This window comes from Falco rusticolus, chromosome 7 (assembly GCF_015220075.1).
Source record: "Falco rusticolus isolate bFalRus1 chromosome 7, bFalRus1.pri, whole genome shotgun sequence".
NCBI lineage: Eukaryota > Metazoa > Chordata > Aves > Falconiformes > Falconidae > Falco > Falco rusticolus.
Genome location: NC_051193.1, coordinates 18065374 through 18082351, shown reverse-complemented (window position 1 = coordinate 18082351; position 16978 = coordinate 18065374). Strand labels below are relative to the sequence as shown.

Here is a 16978-nt window from a genome sequence, read left to right as displayed (position 1 = left end):
TTATAACTTGTGTCATCAAAAAAACCCAAACATTTTGGAGGAGTCATGAAAAAAAGGGGAGGTGTCTCTCTGCATAATAAAAGCAACTTGATTTCGTAGGTCTAAAGGTACTCAACACAGCACTTATACCTCAGCTGGATTCACTGATCGACCTGTTCATATTACTGCTGCTCATCTTTAATCTGAAACATGTTTCACATTTTCTGTTTCAGAAGGCTGCTCATACTTGGGTAGCCACCTGCCTTGGAATACCATTCTGTAACTGTATTGATGGTCTCCTCATAGAGTAGTCAGCAGACACCCACCATCAGAGATCAATCTCTTGTTCTCTGACAAGATAGCAACTTTTTGTTACTATTACTTTTTTAAACTATATAGTCTTCTCCAGACATATGCAAGCGCTTTCAACAGCTTAAGGAAATGGTTACAAAGTGCCCTTTGTGTTTACTTGGCAAGAGTTGAGAGGTCCGAGGAACTTTCAGATACAACATGCTGTAAGTCAGTTGCTGAAGACACAGGCATAGGTGGAGCTGCACTTGTGAGCCAGAAGTATTCTCTCGGGTGCACACGTACATCCCTGGAGTACACATACGGTCTCTGTGTTTCAAAAAGATATTAGTTACTCTGCTCTGTTGTGTTGGTGATGGTGGACACTCAATACTTGCTGACAGGTTATATAACTTGGCATGTTGTGATAAACATGTCTAAATTTTTACATGCAAAATTTACACAGGATAAAACTATCTTCCGCATAAAATTCTCAATGCCAACTATTATGCGTATGCATTTAGGTCTTAGACTCTGAGTTTAAGGTGTGAAATTAAGATGTGGCAAGAAATAATTTAAAATAAAAGAGAATTGGGATCAGTGACCATTACTGAGTACAGACTATATTTGATTCATATAGATAGGTCCAACTAATGTCAGAATTAGATTACAAAACCCCAAGATATTTCACAATTTGAATTTCTGATTATAAAGGAATCTCATATTGGAATGTAAATTGATGTGTATTTTTCTGCAGGTTCAAATGGACCGCAGCTGTTTACAGTTGAACAGTGGGGTACCCCTGAAAAACTGCCAAGAGCTCATACCTGGTGAGTATTAAATTTAGGTAGATGATGACATTTATTGAGAATGATAAAAATATTTAAGAGTTTTTATCTGTTTTTCAGCTTTAATCGCTTGGATTTGCCTCCATATGACTCATTTGAAGATTTATGGGATAAACTTCTTCTAGCGATTGAAAATACTCAGGGTTTTGATGGGGTTGATTAAGACACAGACATAAATTATGTCAGTCCAGTGCTGCATTTTCATGTTAAGGGTTTACAAAAATCTGAATTTTCCAGGGACTACCATTGTGTTTAGTTGCATGGCTATTGAATCTTCACAGTATCTCTTGTAAAATAAGTAAGTATTAAAAATTCACTAACTTTTGAAAATATATTTTGCCATTTCCATGGTCTGTGTACTTTGCTAGTAACTACAGTATACACATTGAATGGGCCAGTGCCAAGTAAATCAAAAACATTTTTAAGCAGTTGCCTCTTCTACAGTATTTGACAGACTGTCCTACAGTAAACTACTGAAGTAAAACTGTGAAGAAATCTTTGCAGAGGGTATAAATTTGAATTGCTGCTTTTAAGAGGAACAACTGAAATTGTTAGATGTTCTTTAAAAGAAAAACAGAAACAAAACCACCAAGTTTCATGTAATGCAATATCATAATGTGTGCTGCTTCAGGCTGTTTGCTACAGATCTGCCCAAAGCACCTTATAATTCAGCATATTAGGTAAAAGATTGGAAAGCATTTGTTTGCATTATCAGCCATCAGTTTGCAGAAAATTGACTTGCTGACACACTTCATTTTGTTAGATTTCTGTTTCTAACTTGCTTTTGTTGAAAAAGTGTAACAAAACCAGGATTTTATATAAAACGGACAAGCAGCATAATTCTGAATTGTAATGAGAAATTATATCCATTTTTGTCTGAATTTGTATACTGTCAGTTTATTGAGTGTTCATCACTGTTTTTGATAAATTTCTAGTTCAGCAATGGATAATATTTTCAATTCAACCTTTTGCAACAAATTAATCTTGAAATGAAATTTGTATGGATATCACTCAGTATTAGTTCTTGGTAGTTAGAGGCCTTTATTATCCATTCTTGCAGTATTGCACTACATAACAATAAAGAACATGTTTACAGGGTTTTCTGGGCCAAATTCAGCACTCTGATATGTGCAAACTTCTCCGTGCCGCCTGGAGGTTATGCACATATAACCAGGTGCCGAATTTGGTTCTGTAATATGTTTACAGGTTATGCTAGTTTCTATAGCTGCATTTTTATATTTTTTTTCTCCACTGTTAGTCTATAAACCAAATTTGTTAATACAGTATAACCAAAGTCATAACCAACAATGTGCAATTTATTGTAGATCAACTTGTCATATAAATACTAGTTTGATTTCTTTTGTAAATGTGGATATCTTTTGTATTAATGTTAACACTTTTTTTGAGCAAGTGCTGGTTAAAATGATTAACAAAGTTGGTTCTAAAAGGAAAAATTGGTTTTTATACCAGGCTTGCTCTAATTTTAACATTTTATTACCAATATGATCTGAGGAAATAACAGTACCTAGCTTTGGCCAGCCAATTTCTGTTTAGTCACAGTCTTTATAAATATGCAAGAAGGAAGTGTAGCACATCTCTCTATAAAGGTATGTAAATTATGTAACAAATTTAATGGGTCTTAAGGGATATTTAAAATCCCACTTTGTTTTATTCTTTGACTAGGTCGTTGGGGCTGAGAATATTACATGTAAATAAAGGTAACTTATACAAATTTTGGAAATCTATATGCAGTTTTGTAAAACATGAATGATATATCAGTAAATCTGTATAGATTTGAATGTAGCAGGTTTTGTTGCATACTTTAAAGTATAAAATAAGGATCCTGAGAGCAGTAAATAAAAGTTTATTCTAATAATTTGTGGCTCAGTTCTTTGAAGTGCAAATCGGCAGTCTTGAAATAGCAAGAATTCAGTAACTTTAGTACTCCTAGTTAGACTGGGGCAGCAGTTCCACCACAATACGTTGCTACCTTTGTATAGGTGTTGAGGTACAGCAGCGCTGTTTCCTACTGTTCTGCTCCCAAGGCATGTAGTCTTCGAAAAATTAATACACTGTTTTCATAAAAGCTCTAGGTCGCTGTGAGCCTTCATTGTACGTACGGCCAGCCTAGAAATGCTGCACGGCAGACAGGCGGAGGTGGTGGCCCCCCAGAAATGCCAGCTGACCGCTGCTGCGGGAGGGTCAGGCTCCTCTCTGCTGCTGTAGGAACACCCTTCTCAGCTGGCCGGCTGGCATGCAGCCCACAGACCACGGCGGTGAGTGCGGCAGGGGTGCAGAGGGGGCCCTGAAGCTCTGCTCCAGGCAGCACAGGCTGCCCAGTGGCGATGGAGATGTGCCACAGGGCTCGGTCCCCCGTGCGAGCTGTGGGAAGCAGCCCCGGTGTGTGGGTGAAAGCTCCTGGAGAAAGGATGCGGCTGCGGGGTCTTGGGCTGCAGGGAGTATCCTGGTGCCTCGCCACAGGACAGGGCTGGCCTGCCTACAGAAGCTCTGCTGTGGGCAAGGCACCAAGTTGCTGCAGGGAAGAGCTGCAGGAGGACTGAGTAGACACGTAGCTTTGGGGAGGATAAACAGCTGAGAGGTCCTAAGGGTCTTCACAGGGACCTTGAGCCAAAGAGCAAACCACACAGTGGGAGTGAGGAGAGGAGCTGGAAGCCCTGCTTGGGCAGGTGGTGGATGCATATACCCAAGGTGGGTGAAGCTGGAAGCTTGTGACTTCTGGCATCAGAAGAAAGGCTTCTTCACCTCTGGGTATGAATTTACAGAATTGCTGCGGTGCTGCAGATGAGGAAAGGAACAAGTTGCGTGAAGGGAGTGGTTTGGAGCCGGATGCGCCTGAACTCAGAGTTTTCACACCGAGAAGCGGTGGGTGATACAGAGTCCCTTCTGTGGGCTTTAAACTCGGTTTGTGGAGGAATGGTGATAACAGCTTGTGGTTAAATAAGAGAAGAGAGGCCATTGGTGCCGGTGCGAAGTACCGGGGCAGGGCAGTGGGAGTGAGGCAGCCCTTCTGGAGGGTGCCACAGGCTGAAGGGAGCCCAGCTCCTGTGCCTGAACACGCTCACAGGCAGCCAGGGAAGGACCAGGAGGAACAAGAGACACAGCTCATGTGGCTGGAGCCACTTGGATGGGGGGAGACCTGTGGAGGGAGGGGGTGACAGGCTGGTGCAGAGCTCTGAGTCTGGGTCAGAGGAGACACCAGTACAGGAAACACCTAGGCCACTGGTTTGTTGTCAGGAAGTGGGCAGTGGTCTTGGAAGCATCTCAAGGAATTCCAAAATGGCAAACCCTGGGTCTTAGAGGAGGCTAAACTCTCTGATGTCTGTAGGAAGGGCAGTACAAGGGGACAATCTGGGAGGCTTCAGGAGGGGGTCATGGACAGCTAAACAAGGGTGCTGGGCTGGCCGGCTGGGGAGATGTTCTCCTGGATCTCCTGTGCGCCCCTCTGTACTTTTATTTTCTGCACATTGCATCTCCGTATTCCATGAAACGTACACTGGGGACGGGACAGGATGACTCCAAAGATGCTACTGTGAACACTTCCCTATTTTTTTTGCCAGAACACCGTCCCTAATGTGGCTGTGTGTGCCAGCTGCAGGCCACTTCCCCTGGCATTACAGATGAGTTTGACAGCTGCTTCCTTGTGTATTAATGACCATCTGGTTTACACTGGAATTTCATTGCTCTCACCACCCAGCAGTGCCAGGTGAGGGATAAGACTGAAAAATCTTCCAGGCAGGTAAGAGCTAAACGTACCAGCCTGCTGAAAGGAAGGGTAGCCAGGGTTGGCATTTGGGAATGGATTTTGTGCGGGTCTAGTTAAAAGGATGTATCTGCGAAGAAACAGTCTGTTAAGGGGAGAGACTTGAGCAAGATGCTGATTCTGGGCAGGGACTGGCCTGAAACGCGAGGGAGAAGCTGCACCAGGAGCAGTTCCACTTCTCCCAGCTTTCAGAACACTGCACTGAAAATTCTGAGGGGTGTTTTGGCAGGAGCTTTGTGGGCTGCTGCAAGCCTGAGAGCTGTAAGCAGAGCAGTGTCCAGCCATCGGTTGTGGCTTCTGCAGGTCGATGCCGGTGCAACCCGGCTTTTCTAGAAAAGTACACTGGAGAATCTGCCCCGCGTGGCGCCTTTCCCTTCCCGCAGGAGGCTGCAGTCAGAAATCAAGGTCTTTTGACATTAACATTTGAAAATTTTGAATTTTCAGCCACAGAACTTTGATAATAATGGCTTTATAAAGGAATAAACAAGAAGGTCAAGCTGCCAGTGCCCCTCGCCCGCCCCCCCGTGGCCGCGGCGCTGCGAGTGGTGGCGCTGGAGAGCCGCCAGGGGGCGCCGCAGCGACCGGGCCGGGCCAGGCCCCGGGGCGGGGTGCGCGGTCGGAGCCCCCCGGTGCGACGGCGGAACGGGGCGCGGGCAGCGGGGTGCGGGGTTGGCTCCCCAGGGGCGGGCAGATCCTCTCAGAAACTTTTCAGGCTTCAAGCTTCGCTTTTCTGGGGAAGTGAAACCAGTTCTGCTTCGTGTTTAATGAGGATGGCGGTGACGTTAATTTGTGTGTTAATTGTTACGGTTATCTAGTGAGTGGCGTTCCTGCTTCTGAATAAATAAATATGACGCTGTCGAAGAAGTGTATTTATTTAGCCTAAAGAAAGGTAAAGTATATAGATTAACCTCAGCAAAGACTTGCAGTATAAGCTGTTTACAAGTAAGGTCCACTGATGGCTGCAGCTGAGGCTTGCTTACATTTTTCAATCGATGTCAATAATTCGATTTGTATCGACTTAAAGACGTTTGGGTCTGAAATGGTCTTTCTCTAAAATATCTCATTTATTCCAAGGGTTATCATGGATGTGGAAATGCTCTGCCGCCTAGTGCGACGGAGGCCTTAGGTATGAGCAAGAAGCACTGAACAGTAACTGGGAGGTCTGGGACAGCGGGGGCTGTGGTGGTCTCTTCCAAATGCATTTCAGCTGACAGATTTTTGGGTTGGGTGTCCTCTAGATGAAGTCTGTCACTTCTGGAGGTGGTACAGGTGATTCCTCAGCGTTCTTGTTGCATCGTGGGGCAGAGCTGTGGGTTAGTAGGAAGCTAAAATGGTAATTTCTTTTAAGTGCCACCGAGGCTTCACTTAGGCAGCTTGAAGGCCATGTGACTTGAATTATTTCTAATTACTGTTACTATTAACTATTAGTAACTATAATCACATCTGTAGCATATTAAACACATTCTTTTACTAGAGACAGGGTTGAGTACTTACATGTCAAACCTAGGCAAAATACGTGAGCGCAGTCTGCTCGTTTTCCTTTTCTGTCCTATTTTTCCCTCTCAAACCTCATTATTTCATACATAAATTTACTTTGCAAGCTACCTAGTGCCTTTGGCACTTGATTTGTTCTGCGAATCCATAGTGCAGTTTAGTGCTATTTCACAAATTGACTGTGTCTTTACAAAAAGCTATGTGTATATTGAAATCCACAGATGCCTCTGGCATACCATCAATGAGAAACGTGGCCAGGATCAGCACAGATTGCCGCCTTCTCTTTTTTTTTCAGTGTGATTTCAATGTTACTTAGCAAATACCTGATACTCTTATCAGTCCCCTAAAGTGGGAATTACATACTGATGATGATAACATGCCGAAACACAACTGAAGTAATTAAAACTGAATATGTGTAGTTTTAAATACTGCTTTTGCTTTACTCATTTCTTGTGTGGTCAGAAAGAGTGTTGATTGTTAGGAGACCAGGCTCTTCTGTCTGTCGTTCCTCATGCTATCTGTTCATTTGTGTTTTCCTTTCTGTTTCTTGTTAATTAGTTTGTCGTGGTGCTTGGGTTCTTCGCATAGGGTCTTATACAAAGAAAATAATTTGATAGGATTCTGCTTTTTGGGGTCAGTTTGTTTATTTTAATATCTCCCCTTTTTTAATAAATGATTTCTTTCAAGGAATCAACGTGCATCTCTTACTATGTGAACTGAGAGGAGCTCACTTATTTATCTGCCGTTAGAGCACCACCAACAAGAAGAATCTGTACTTCTGGTGCTAGAGAAGCACCTTATTGAAACTTCTACACATTTAAAAGGCAACCAACACCTACCATCTTCTATTGTTATAAATGGGAATTCAGCATTTAACAGCTGCCGTATGGCTCTGCGGCATCACCAAATCAGTAGGAGATGCAAGCACAGGCTTTGGTACTCTTACACTAAATCATTTTTCTTTGAAGTGGAGACTTAATTGCTTTTTCTATGTGGAACATATATCATTAGCACACTAAGCAGAATACAAACAGCTTGCAAAGGGGATAATGAGGGAGCACTTCCATGTAACGCTCGGTTTGCATCCACGTGACTCTGTAAAAAAATGTTTTGTTTTGCTGCGCTGTCCTTAATTTGAGGTTTCTTGCTTAATGAGACTTCAAACAAATTCTGCATTGTAGGTTTCAGGTTTTCATCCCAGAGAGAGGCTTGGGATTTCGGGGAGTGAGGGGAGGCAAAGCAGCTTGGAAAACCTGAACAGACATTGGGTGAGTGAGCGTGCCTCTTGAGGAAAGACAGATAAAGCAGCCTTCCGAAATGTGACAGAATGTAAAACTTTCTGTTGAAATACACTGCAGTCTAAAAACATACATCTCAATTTGTTTTTCTTAAGCCCTTTTGAGTTTAATTTAATGGAAAATGTTTTCATAATTGTCTGATAGCTTTTCTGGTATTTTCTACAAGCTGAAGTATTTCTGACTCAGGTTTTGTTTCGAGGGCTGGGAAGTGTGACCTTTCAGAGGCTGTGAACACACGTCCTACTAGGCAGTGCTGCTTGGGAGTATGCAAAATGCTAAAGGTTTAAATCAAATTGCCCTGAGGACTGCTTACTGACCTTTTGAATGCAAAGCTGTCAAAACCTTCAACTAGACTTCAGCTAGAGAAGAACACTTAAGGCAGATCAATGCAAACAGAAAACGCTGTGGTGTTCTGACTTTTGGTAATTCCTAGTTAGTGAGAAACGGTTACTGTGCTGCAAGAGCTGCTGGAAACAAACCCGCGCTGCTGAGGAGTTGCTGTGAGTAACATGTAATAGTTGTTTTGCAGGGAAAACCTTTTATAATCTACTTGAGAAATTAAAAGTTTTCATTAATTGCCAAGCCCTGATACAGTTATCTGAGCAGTATGCTCTATTGACTTCAAAGAGATTTTTGTCTGCTTAAGGAATGTGGGGTCAGGCCCTTAACTAGTGATAACTTTCTTCAGCGGGCTGTCAGATATGACAAACTGTGCCACTTGGACAGAAGTTACCCTGGCCTTGCCATCCCATCCTTTTGTCCCGAAAACTTGCTTTCTTCATTTGCCCACGTAATAGAGTTTCTGGGTGGTTGCTATATAGAAGAGCTTAGAAATTACCCTCTAGCTGAAGCTGTGGCTTACAGTGAATATGTTTTCTTTACCTTGAATAGTTATAACAATTATTTTCTAATTATGATACACTATATAATAAATTCAGTTGCGGAAAGTGCTTGGTGGAGTTACGGGTCATCGTCCCCATTCTATGAACTGCTGCCCAGTAATTAGTTGTCCACCCTTAATAGATTTATTCCTGATTAGTTGTTCATGCGCTATTGCTTGCTGTAATGCAGAGTTTTAAATAAATGCCTTCCTTTCTACGTAGGCTTACAGAATTGGACCCAAACCCAGGGGATTGAGAAGCTGCTCATTCATGTGTTGCATCTCAGTACAATAATGATAGGCACCCTGTGCAAAAAGTATTAAGCAATTGTGTTAAGCAATTATGTATATCCTGTGCTGAAGACTCACAGAGTAATTACTTCACAGGCTAGTAAAAATAATTCTGTGCTTTATCAGAATGATACAACTGCTTTTCTCTTAGTGTAATTAAAAGTAGCTATCAAAACATAACAGGTGCTGCTTCATTCAAGGCAAAAATAATACAATCTCTGTTAACATATACCTAAAAATTATGCTTTTTTTCAAAATAATTAATTTTTAATATTTTTTGTACTGGGAATTCAAAGTCTGATTGTCAACCATTTTAAGATCAAATTTTTACTTACATAAATGTCTACAATTTTTTAAAGATAAAAGAGGTGAAGTTGAAATCTTTTTGCATGCTTATGTAAACCTGAATTCGGAAAGTGAATAACATTTTGATCATGTAAATACTTTTTTGTACTGGAGAAAGCCTGGCTATTTAATTGATTCTGAAGGTGCAAACAGGCTGGATCAGTTGATGTCTTGCTGTAGAAAGAAATTAATCCTAATCAGACTGTATCTGACTTGAAGATGGAACAGATCACAGTTGGGGCTGCAGGCTGGGCATGGGACGCAGTGGGGAGCTGAGCTGCAGGATGTGACCGGGGGTATCCCACACTGGAGGTGTTAACAGGGAGGGGCTGCAGCTTGCTCAGGATGCCTTGGAAAGGGCATTTGTCCATCTCTGCCCCTCCTCAAGCCAGTAGGAGTTCTGATACTCGGGGGAGGATTTGGACTGCTTGCTCTGGGCTGAAGGTTTTCTTTTCTCTTGTAAGGGTAAGGCATCGTGCTTTCAATGCTGCAACAGCTTGCTGATGCTGAATGGGATGCACCTGTGGCCCCAGCTGCTCCAGATGGGATTTCCACTCAGTGGCTTGCACTGGCCTGGTCCTCAGCTGAGCATAGTAGGCCAATTTAACTCAAAAACTTACCATAAAACTCCACCATCACCACTCTGCATCCCCACCACCACACACACTTTTTCCTCTTTACTTAAGATGAACATTTTGGTGTGCACGTGTTGTGTGTTTGATATGTGTATTATTTGCCCAATACAAGTTATGTCATTTGGCCACTGTGACTTTCTAGAGGTATCTGACCATAAATGACAGCAAAATGTTATTTAGCCTTTAGCAAGTATAATCCTGAGGTAACGATTAGATACTGGATAGCAGCACAGCGGAAACCAAGTTACACTACCAGCAGCATTAACTGCGGGTTCCTTGGTGGATGCGCTATGCAGGCTCATCCATGGATGCCACATACTAAACCGAACCAGGGACTTGATTCCAGCAAAAAAAGTCCTTGTATACCCCAAAGCATTTCCATCAGGATCAGTTCTCTGGTCTGATTCCTCGCCTAGCTGTGCAAGCTCTTAGGCCAACCCAACAGAGGCAGAGCAAGCTTCGAAGCGCTGAATTGCATCAAACAAAGGGAGGGTGCCTGTGGGTGTGCTTCCAGCGGAGCATCTGAGCTCCTCTTGCCCTGCTGCGCCTCAGCGTGGGCCAGATAGAGACCTGAGCCAGGTTAGTGGCAATGTGGGTGGGGAGAGGAACTGGGGTGCTGCTCTGCTTCCCCTCAGTCCACTGAGAGCACTGTGATCCAGCCGTGCCTCCTGCCTTCAGCTCCTGCCCAGCACCGGGCGGGCGGCTCTTCCAGAGCCTCTAAAACACGAGGAATCCCCATGGGCTCCCAAGTGACTCCCACAGCCCAGCAGAGATAAAAACCAGGTAAAATCCTGGTGGCTGCAGCTGATGGAGGCGGTAATTTTGGTATCAAAAGAAATGACCCCTGTGGTGGCCTGCCTATGGCTCCCCTGGGCTGGCTGCGCCTTGACACAGGCTTGCTCCTTGCACCGGGGTGTTGCCTTTAGCGGTTTAGCCTGAATTCTTGGTGCAACGGTTCTGGTGTAAGTCCCAGTTTCCCGTGGCCCTTCAAACATCCCAGTATCCATCCCCAAAGCAGTGTTGTGCGCAGGGGTGTTTGCAGGGCGAGAGCCTGGGTGCATGTGAGGGGGAGGAGGTGCTGGGAACATGCCTTGAAGGCTTCAAATTTGTTTATCTTCACACTCCTGAGAGGTGATCGCTCTCCCGTGACAGGGCAGAGAGCTGGAGGGAGCAGCGCTGGCAGAGGGGAGATAAACCCATGGGGCACAGGCTGCTTTTGGCCAAGTGGCCTCTCCCTGACCAGCAATTCCTTATGTCTCTGTGAGATGAAATGGGACAAGAGCAGCAGGAAGCCTCCTCCAATCCTTCTTTTTAATAGTTCCTTGGGATAAATTGCAGATAAGAGGAAAGGCTGCATTGTTAACAAGCTGAGAATGTAAAGACAAAGGAAAGGGCTGCAAGCTTTCACAGCAAAAATAAAAAGGTATCTGTAGCACGGTATATTCAGCAGTTTGTCCAACTGCTAGTCAGTCGCTGATTTGCCTTGGTTTTCATTTGGTTTATTTCCAGTAATTGTTTCCTGATAGCAATCATATAGAGGAAAAGAGGCAGAAACGGTTTGCCTGTTTCTTGGTGTAACAGCAGAATGAAGGTAACTTACACAAGGATGAAAGGAGACTGTATTTCATGCCTGTTGCTAAACAAATAGCTGCCGAACATGGGTTGTCATGATAAGCAAGAAAGACGCTAACAAAAAGCTGCTTCTATCTGGAAGGTTCGTGAGATTCCTTTGTAGATTCAAACAGAGAAAGTGGTAACCTAGGAGATACTTTCTTTCTATGCAGTTATTCTTAGTTTGATACTTATTGTATCGACCCAGTGTATTAACGCTTTGATTTATAGAAGATAACATCGGAGTACAGTACTGAAGCATTTCCAGGATTTTGTTTTGCTGTCTTACTGGGGAATGGGTTGAGAGGGGGGGACTGTACTCAGCCAATTAAAAAATACATACATTGCAAATGCAGTTTATGGGGCAGCTCTTCTTCACCTGCTGGCCCTTCCTGCTCCTTGCTGCGATTTCCACATATGCATAAACCCCTAATGAAGTTACTCTGAGTGTTTCAGTGCACAAATTCCAGCTGCGACTGCCCGTCTGCTGTCGCTTTGGTCCCAAGCCAGCCGAGCACCGAGGGCTTACCTCCCAGGAATGCTGAGCATCCCTGAAGTCAGGGGTAGTAAACAGTGCTCAGCACCTCGTGGGGGAGCCCAGGGAGGCACGGCAGAGGCATGCAGGCTGCCCTGGCCTGGGAAACGTTAATGGCAGTTTGGCTGAGCTGAGCCAGGGCAGCCGCTGGCCCATGCTATTGCCACACCTTCAGCTGCATGTCACAACCCTTGGCGTTTCACCATTCCTTTTACACTGCAGAGAGACAAACCAGGAGAAAGCAAGCTCTGTGGAAAAAAGGAAGAGTTTTCTGGCAGGTGACGTGCCCAGAGGAGCTCACTGCAGGCAGAGGAGCATCAGCTGTAGCGTGAGGGCTGGGAGAAAGAGCATGGAGCTGTGGTAAACCCAGAGTCCACATGGGAAGAGCTCTACGCTGTGTGCAAGGGGAAGAGTGTTTGTGGGATCAGCTCTGCCCTCAGGTGCCTGCTCTCCCTCTGTAGCCGTGTGGTTTCTTAAATGTACCAAGACGACATGATGTCTTCCATCTAGGAAACAACAGAGTGACTGAGCAAAAACACTTTGGTATTTTTCCCACCTTCCAGCAGCAGCAAACAGGCACGGCAGAGCGAGGAAATGCACTTTGCCAGATCCCTGCGAGGCTGCTTTTCCATGCTGCCTGCGGTTGCCTCCAGCAGTAGGGGTGGATGGTGGGGAGTCCTCTTTCTCCTGCTGAAACTCAGGGCCTGGTCCCTTTTCATTCTGGTGTGACAAGCCTCCAGAAGAGAGGGTGAAGGCCGGGAGGCTGCTTGCAGGGCACTGTGGAACAGCCTGGCTGAGGTGCACCCACCAGTTCGGGCCAGCAGAGTGCTGTTGCGGAAGGTAGCTGGAAGGAAGAAAGAAAATGAATTGCTAGAGCAGCAAATAATTGTACTCCTTCCACTTTGGTGTTTGTTGGTTTATAACCAGATGAGATCTGTGTTAAAATCCCTTTGTCAAGGAGGTGTGCTGTTCCTGTACAGGAAGGCTCCCTGGAGAGAAAGTTCATTAGCATCCCGAGGGCTCATCCCAAGGTGTGTTTGCCCATCTGCTCGGGGAAGGAGTGACTCTCCTTTGAGAAGGCAAAGGAGATGGCAACTGTACGCAGGTTCAAAATGAAGCAAGAATCCACTAAGTGACCAAATGTGCCAAAAGTAAACATTTGTATGGTGGGTCTTAATAGAGTTAGCTTCACGAAGTGTACATCTGTGAATACAGTTGTAATTGGGTCGGGAGTTTGGCATGAGAAACAAGAAAGTGTCTAAACATGCCTACGGTGACACCAGATCAAAAACACTCGGAGCAAGAACTGTAAAGAAAAAAGGGGCTTCCCTGAGAAGAAGGGTTAATGACACCCCGCCGGGGGTGCAGCGTGGTGGCAGCCTGTTAGCTGGGTCTTGAGGACTCCACCGGCTGAAGGCAGCGCTGAGCCGGTGCAAATTGCCATAATTCCCCTGTAGTTAATAGGGCTCCGGCAATTACCGCTGCTCTCAGCCTGCGCTGAAAAATGACAGCCGCTCCAATGCTGCCGCAGCAGTGCTAAACTGCCCGTGGTGACTGTACCCCTCCCTGCACCCCGGGTGCCTGTAGCCGCAGCTTGCTTCACGCCACCGGTGACACACGGCAGCTCCGTGTGACCTGCCAGCAGAGGCAGAGGACAAGCTGGGACCTGGCACTGGTACCAGGGGAGGGTTGAGCCTGTGGGGCTGGGAGCAGGGAGGGGACCGGAGTAATGGTTTTATGTTGGTTTGAAAATGAATTTGGGCTCCTGGACCCTACTACTACCCCTTATAGGCAGCAGCTAACTGAGGATATGTGCCAGCGGGGACCCTCAGACCACTGTAAGCAGCTTTCTCCCCACCTCTGCTGTTTCCCACCCATGGGTGCTCACCCCTGTCCTTTTCCGTCCCACAACCTTATGGTGTTACAGCAGAGCTGTGCAATGCCAAACCAGGGGAATGGATCATGTGGGCAAAGCCACGTTCCCATCTCTGAGCTTTTGAGGTCAGGCGGGACACGGCAGCCTGTGGGCACCCAGCTGGGGCAGTTTGTGGCCGTGCCAAACACCATCCGTGCTGCTGTGACTGCTTTTCCCAGACCGCAGGAATGAGAGCTAACGTGTGCTATTCTTTTTCTTAGGTAGGGCTGAAATGCTTAGTGCAAAATTGACCATAGACCAAACTGAACTATTTCTGGCTTAAGGTGAAAGAAATAAAATTGGTCTTACGCAAGAAAAACCTTATTCTAACCTGGAAAGAAACTGCGTTCTCCACCCTGGGCTTGTGGCTGCAGACATCCCATAAATGCAGAGTTCACCTTGGGAAGCTCCAGTTACAGGTGAATTTTCAGATGCTTTCCTTTTCCTGAGGCTGCTACGTTCCATCCCAGGGAAGAGTCCTGCCTGTTAGTTCCCTTTCTGCATGTCAGTAATGCTTCAAGGCGTATAAACACCATGGTCATACATTCGTTCACTTCGTTTATGTTGGGAAAGTCCCTTTCTCTCTTTGCTGGTTCATAATGGGGCCAAAATCCTGGATTTTACAGCCCCAGCCCAGTTTAGCAGTCCTGGATGGATTGACAGCTGCCCTTACACGCACGCAGAAGAGCAGTGGAGCAAAGCCCTGAGCTAGATCTATTCATGTCGATCTGCTTGTTAAAATCTTTCTTTTCAGGAAACACATCACCTGGGCTTGCCGTGGCTGAGGGTGAAACTGCACCGTAAGGTACATCAGGTTATTTACAGACAGCAACCCGGGCAGCACACCATATTCCAGTAGCACTTCAAAGAGAGCTCTTACTAGTGACTTGGGTTTTAAGGCATTGAGGAGCTGACTTCTGAAGTATTAAAAGTTATTATTTCTTTGCAAGATGTCTGCAGCGTGTGCACACCCCAAAAGCTAAGAGAAACCATAGAAAAGGGTTTATATGGGTACGAAAAGAACCACAAATCCGGGAAGTTTGCATAGCTTTCCACGTATGCCAAAAATACAGTCAAACAAACAAAAAAAAAAGTCGGTGTTGGTGACAGAAGAAAAATTGCTGCCCTGCAGCAAAGTAGGCACAGCTGTGTTCATGTTGGCTGGCAATACCTTGTACTCATCCTGGAGAGCCATTCTAGCTCTCTCAAGGTAATGCTGCTGTGAGATGGCTAGCCAGGTAGATAATTGTGTTTATTGGCTCCACATTTACTAACACGGAGTATTTGACAAAGTTATGGCTGGCGGTGCCTTTAAACTGTGGGTCAATGGGTTTACTAGCTGGCAGTGAAGTATGAATGTAGATATGCTATCGCAAGTCTGCGCTATCTCTAATTCAATTAATTACTGGAAAATGTGTTAACATAATGACTTCTAGCAAATTAAGGAGGGAGAATTTATGCTCTTCTAGTTACAGGGCTGCTTAATTCTAGTAAGGAATTAATTATTTGTTTTGCTCAACAGAAATGTGAAAATGGAAATATCGGTGTTTGCAGCTGCCCAGACCCAGGCACAAGGAGCGCTTCAGTGGGAAGCACTTTTCTTTGTTAAGCCATTGAAGACAAATATTGCATTTGATCTCACGAGTCAAAGCCTCCTGCTGGCACAGCATAGTCCAGGGAGACGGTAAAGCGGTTTCCCCGCCACGGCAGAATAGAGCAGAAAGAGCACAGACATCACAGCTAATGGAAACCAGCCCACAAGTAGGACTGCAACTTGCTCTCTATCCGTGGGCTTTTTTTATGTCCCCTGGTCTACCAGGACCAACTCCTGCTTCAGAAAGGGCTAGTGAATAGGGCAAGGGGGTGTCCCTCCTGGGATGGTGGGGTAGTGCCCGCTGCTGGGTGGTACAGCACAGCACCCGCTCGTGCCTGCGGGAAGCAGCACCCTGCTGCGCCCAGGGCTGCAGGGAAATAACTTTGCATCTAACCCGGGACAGCTTCAGCCTCTCCACCAACTGATCAAAGCACATGGCATAGGAACGTTACTGGGAAAGGCGTTCCCTGTTGGTGTTTGTCATCTTCCGCCGGGAAATCTCAAATTCAGGTCACTCTGATCAACCAGAGTTCAGCAGGAGAGAGTAGCGTACAGGCATGAGCTGCAAATGGAAGTCGTGAGTTTGCCACTAGAATGAAAGAATGAATGTTTAATCATTAATTATCAAAAATAATATAAACAACATTACTGGTGACACTTTTTCATAGTTCACGCTTTTCTGACTGCCTAAAATAGAACACCGGGGAGATTTAACTGATCAAGTGGATCCTGTTGCTGTATTTGCTCCTATTTGGACACCACAGTGGTGCACGTGCGGTTCTGCTCTGCAAAGTGACTGTGAAACTGCCTGGATGCCTTTTGGGTAACTGATTTGCATGTAAAGCAAATCTTTCCTAATTACTTTTCCTGAAAACTCGTGCTAAGATCAGAGCAAGCTCAATTCTTCTGCTCATGTATTTTTGACAAGTAAGGAAGGTGATATAGGTCAAACTATGGCTTATGTCATGTTTAGATAGCTCTGGTTTTCTCCTGAAGGCTTTTGGAGGAGTCACGGGCTGAGGCTGTAGCCGGTGCCGGTGATGATGCAGCAGAAAGGACCAAGCTTGGCTGCCAGCTCGCGGCTCTGTGAGCTTTGCAGTGCTGGCAGGAACAAAAAGCTGTAAAAACTTGCCTGTCACTGAAGTCAGCAGCTCTCACAATGAATGCAAACAGGGGGCAAATGTGCTGAGTAAGAAGATGCCTTCCTCGGCGGTAACTTTAGAAACTAGAACTCTGCACAGACAAAAAAAAAAAAAAAAAAAAAAAAAGAGCTTAGAAATCACTCTCTGCAAGCATGGGGGGGAAGCTGAAAGCTTCAATGGTAGCGGCACCCTTTGAGTTGACGGTGTTTCACGTACAAACCGGCCCTAGGGTGCCGGCAGCGGAGCGCTTCGCTCCGTACGTCTTGCAGTTTAGCTGGCACGTGGGCAGCTGCGTTTTGGGCTGGGGGCGGCTGCAAACCTGGGGCTGCTTTCTGGTGCAGA

The 16978-nt window shown here is 45.4% G+C and overlaps 1 protein-coding gene across 3 annotated transcripts in view; it reads left to right on the top strand.

Annotated features, from left to right (window-relative positions):
* NEDD4 (NEDD4 E3 ubiquitin protein ligase) overlaps nucleotides 1–2991 on the top strand; it is a 60556-nt gene extending 57565 nt beyond the window's left edge. For 2 of the 3 annotated variants that reach the window (XM_037394326.1, XM_037394325.1), the window contains 2 exons: nucleotides 1025–1097; nucleotides 1176–2991. In XM_037394326.1, the coding sequence (XP_037250223.1) occupies nucleotides 1025–1097; nucleotides 1176–1278 (176 nt within the window). In that variant the 3' untranslated portion in view covers nucleotides 1279–2991. The remainder of the gene's footprint in view (nucleotides 1–1024; nucleotides 1098–1175) is intronic. The other variant, XR_005105277.1, reaches the window with a different exon arrangement.
* The last annotated feature ends 13987 nt before the right edge of the window (nucleotides 2992–16978 follow it).